This window comes from Otolemur garnettii, unplaced genomic scaffold, assembly GCF_000181295.1.
Source record: "Otolemur garnettii isolate 467f Iridium unplaced genomic scaffold, OtoGar3 scaffold00013, whole genome shotgun sequence".
Lineage (NCBI taxonomy): Eukaryota > Metazoa > Chordata > Mammalia > Primates > Galagidae > Otolemur > Otolemur garnettii.
This window is the reverse complement of record NW_003852408.1, coordinates 29281926-29286456: the sequence shown is the minus strand read 5'-3', so window position 1 is coordinate 29286456 and position 4531 is coordinate 29281926. Positions and strand designations below refer to the sequence as shown.

General features: G+C 34.8%; 1 protein-coding gene across 3 annotated transcripts in view; it reads right to left on the bottom strand.

Moving 5' to 3' along the window:
* Window positions 1-4531, bottom strand: part of ALS2 (ALS2, alsin Rho guanine nucleotide exchange factor) — a 55368-nt gene that overhangs the window by 14772 nt on the left and 36065 nt on the right. For 2 of the 3 annotated variants that reach the window (XR_002772103.1, XM_023510396.1), the window contains exons 11-12: window positions 3193-3373; window positions 1075-1140 (exon numbers count right to left, since the gene is read on the bottom strand). Coding sequence is in view for 1 of the 3 variants with exons in the window: in XM_023510396.1 (XP_023366164.1) it covers window positions 1075-1140; window positions 3193-3373 (247 nt within the window). In the remaining 2 variants the exon portion in view is untranslated. Of the gene's footprint in view, window positions 1-1074; window positions 1141-3192; window positions 3374-4531 lie in introns of those variants that run through there. The other variant, XR_002772104.1, reaches the window with a different exon arrangement.

The following is a 4531-nucleotide window of genomic DNA, read 5'->3' as shown; positions in this document are numbered from 1 at the left end:
AAAATGGTATATCTGCATTAAATATGTACAGACATTTGTTTCTTGTCCTTATTTCCTAAACAATACAGTATGACAACTACTTATACTGCATTAAGTATTGTAAGTAATCTAGAGAGGATTTGAAGTATATGGGAGGATGTGCATAGGTTCCATGCAAATATCATGCCTTTTTTTACCAAGGACTTGAATATCTATGTATGCTGGTATCCTGGGAGGTCCTGGAACCTATTCCCTACAGGAAGCAGGGGATGACTGTCTCAGCAAATTGAATCCACAATTGTACTGAAAAACTACATATAAAAATCACTGAATTTACCTTAGAAATGCAAGGATATTTAACTTTATAAAAAATCAATTCCTCTTTAACTTTTAGGAATAAGGGCCTTTTAACCCTATAAATCAAAAATCTAGAGTGTTACCTTTAATGGTAAAATATTAAAAATATTCCTTTTAAAACCACAAATGAGATAAAGATGGTAGTACTGATTCTTCAGAATAAAAGATCAAAAGCAACCATGGCAAAACATCAACCTCTGTTAAATCTGGGTGGTGAGTACATATTTGGACTATTTTCTATTAAAATAAAGAATTTTTAAACATCTACCTTTATTAACACTTATTGAGAAACTACTGGAATTTTATCTCATGTAAGGGTCTTTTATATTATTTACCCAGAAGCTAAACGCAAATTCTTTATATTTGTACGAACAATTTGTACTTCTCTGGGTACCATAACATACATTATCTGTTTCTTACAAGAAAGAGAGTATTCTCATTTTCACATGAAAAAAATTAGGCTTGCTGAGGTAAACAGAGCTGTCCAAAATGTCAGGGATGAAGGACCGAGATCTTGTGCCTTTTCATTCATTGCTTTTTCAATACCATAGTACTTCTAATGATAATTGGGCTAAGAGTGTTATACTTGTCCTTTGTAAGAGTTAGGGAAAGTCTTCATTTTGATTCATTTGGTAAAATGACCAAGTCAAAGCTTTCCCTGGGCACTAAAAAGCACAGACCACTATAAAACGTGATCTTTGGCTGTTACAGACAATTGGAAGATTTGTATTTGCTTACATGGCAGGCTTAGCAAGAAGCTGGAATCCTCCCATAACCAGGAAATTTGTAATAGATGTACAGTACCTTGAGTGGAAAAGAAAAAATGCACATTAGTGTTAAAATGTAAATCAGTTCTTCAGAGTTTTCTCACCAATGAGTTTCAGAAACTTTGGGATAACATTTGTAAACTGTAAAGGACTGAAGAGAAGGCAGGTTGTGGAATAACCACCATAATAAAGGGGGAGTAGCAAGGAGGAGAGAAGCCACTTCAGTAAAGATGGTCATATGAAAGGAAACTCTAAAATACCGACAGCCATTTACCGACAGTAAACGCTACCATTTACTTAGTAGATATTACTTGGCAACTTACTTAACAAACTTGAGAAAATACATGTAATCATTAAACTGGTTGAATTTTTAGCAAAAAATTTTTCTCATCTTCACTACAGGTTTTCCAATTAAGGCTTCAGGAACAAACAGTGAAGGTAAGAAAACATGTTAAAAGTGCTTGAGTGAGGCAGTGTTAGAAAATGTTGATTAAATATTGATATACCGCTAGAGGACAAGTCTAGACAGATATTCTGCCATGAGCTATATACATTTCTTCCATACTTCTGGGCTGGCAAAAGTAATCAACCTGACTTTGAGAGAGAAGGGAAATTCCTACTAAAAACAGCTGAAGATATTAGATTCTTAGAAAATGGTTATAATGGTAAATTTTATGTGATGTGTATTTTACCACAATTTAAAATAATTTTTCAAATTTACATATAAACCTAGATATTCTATTTGCTCCAACTACAGGAATAAAATAATATCAAGTTCTATTATTTTTATTTTTCATGTCTGAAAGATGAGGAGTTAAAAAACTCAAACCAGGGTATTTCTACTCAGACAATAACTTCAAATACATTCAATTTTGCTTAGAATTAAAATAGCATACATTTATCTGCACATGCAGAGGGTGCCAAAAAAAATGTGAACATATTTTAAGAGATGTTATTTATGTACTATTTTTCCGAATCGAATTGAAAGTACCATCACTAGTCAAACGTAGCTTCCATATGGACATGGTATACCCATCCATTTTACTGTAATTCATACACTTTGGGGGAAGGATTGATTTTACTTCCAATAAGATCACTTAAAATGTGTATACATTTTTTGGCACCCCTGGTATATGCATAAATCTGAAAGGAAATACAATAAAATGATAAACAGTGATTATCTCTGGGGGTTGGATTATGGGTGACTTATGATTATCTCTATTTGTAGAGTTTTCAGTAACAACCATACATTATTTAGGGTATAAACAACCAAAACAAAACATCAACAGAACACGAACTCCGTGACGGTAGGTGTTCTTCACTGGCTCCATGCTGTGGCTACTGTGGACTTGAGCTCCACATACTCCTGGCACTTACACTCACTCAAGTTCGTGTTTGTTGGATGGATGAAGTATGAAAGAATACAGAACAAAATCTATACGTACTTCCCATCAATGTCATAACCTGATATACAGTACAATAACACAAATTATACCTCGCAGTATGATACAAAAATATAAATTTAGGAAAAAGTGAGATATATTTTAAGTTATATTTTCAAGTATACCTGGGATAGTTTACTTGAAAAACATGAAAAGAAGCTTAAATAACTATTCTAGAAGTCATTAAGAAAATATCTTTACATTAAAAGAGTCAGGTCTTTTAAAACCTCCATTTACACAACAATAAAAAAGCAGACCTCAGGAATAGCTCCATATTTACCATTAGCAGTTGGTCTTAAAATAATTTGTTTAGTTAACTTACTTCTTCGAATTGTAGTACAATCTACTTAAGTGAACCAAAGAATCAGATGTATTATAGTATATTTTATATAAGTAGAGGATCGATCTGTCTGCTAGATTATAGAAGGAAACATATGAATTGATTATTTTTAAACCTTCTTTTGCCCTTAGAGAAAACTCTATTTTAGAAATGGAGAACTATAGTTGTCTTAAGATTAAAACACTGATTTGCAATTTCTATTACCTTATATCACTCTCCCTAATCTAGGCTCTTCTGAGTAAGGAGCTGTTCTCCTTGGCAGAAAAACCCTGCAGAGACTGAACATGACACGGGACTGGATACTTGCTCTGTATAACTATCCAAGAAGAGACTTGCATGCTTCAGAATGACCAAACTCCTGGATTCCTTTATCCCGTGAAGGAAGCTGCTCAGTGAGGCTCCATGCTGACCAATTAGGTAACACAGCTTGCTGAATCGGCTTGCCACCTCCTGCAATAGCTGAACTGTAGTCGCAGTGCCCAAATTTTCTGTAACAAAATAATAACCACAACACAATCTGAAGACAATATTCTTTATTATGATCATATGATCACAATTATAAATTCTTCTTTTCTAAGACTATTTAATATGTTGACATATATTCTCAACTAAGGAACCTAAAAAATTAGTGTTGAAAACAACATCACAGCTCACAGAGTCCAGTCATTTGAGAAGCTTGTTAAAATAAATTAATAGGCTGGGCATAGGGGCTCACACCTGTAATAGCATTCTGTGAGGCCAAGGTGGGAGGACTGTCAGCTTAGGAGTCTGAGACCAGCCTGAGTAAGACTGAGACCCGGTCTCTACTAAAAACAGAAAAAAACTACCTGGCCATTGCAGTGGGCACCTATAGTCCCAGCTACTTGGGAGGCTGAGGCAAGAGAATCACTTACTCCTAGGAGTTTGAGCTAAGCTGCTGCCAAGGCACTCTAGCCTGGGGCAACAGTGAGACTCTGTCTCAGAAAAATAAAAACAAAACAAAAAACCAAATTTATAGATGCCTTAGAGACTCTGACCCAGTACAGTCTGCTAGTTAAGATCCCAGGGCGGTTTAGTTTTTAGTTTTTTTTCATAAAGGCTTTTCAGGTGATTTGGAAGATCAGCCAAATTTGAGAACCACTAAGCTAATCAAACTCTCCTGTCATTTTCAGATAAGTAATCTGAAGGTAAAAGAAGGGAAGTAAACTGCCTAATTTCATACAATTGATAAGAGACAGCCAGGAATTAAACTCATTTCTGTGGTTATATCTCTGTTAATATTTTTAACTTTTTATACTGACTTCCGCATTCTGCTTGACTCTTAGACAAACCCAGGGGAGGCAATCCAAAAATCTGATTGTCTGGATGCTCTGAACTTTATAAAGGATATATCAGGAAATTATTTGCTTTTTGCCAGTTTAAAGTTTCTAATTTCTAGGACTTCCCTCCAAGCAATTAGACTAATCAGTAAACAAGGAAAAACCAATACAGAAATAGGAACCAGGATTGGAAAATGGCAGATTTAACTCTCTTTTCAGAGCAAGCCAGGAAGCTTCTACCTAAGACTTGCTTTCTTTCCCTTGTCAAAGTCCTGCAGTTTTAGGTGCAGGTGTTAGTCCACTGGGACTCTATAACACTTAAAATAGTAGAACACACTAAAAACAAAA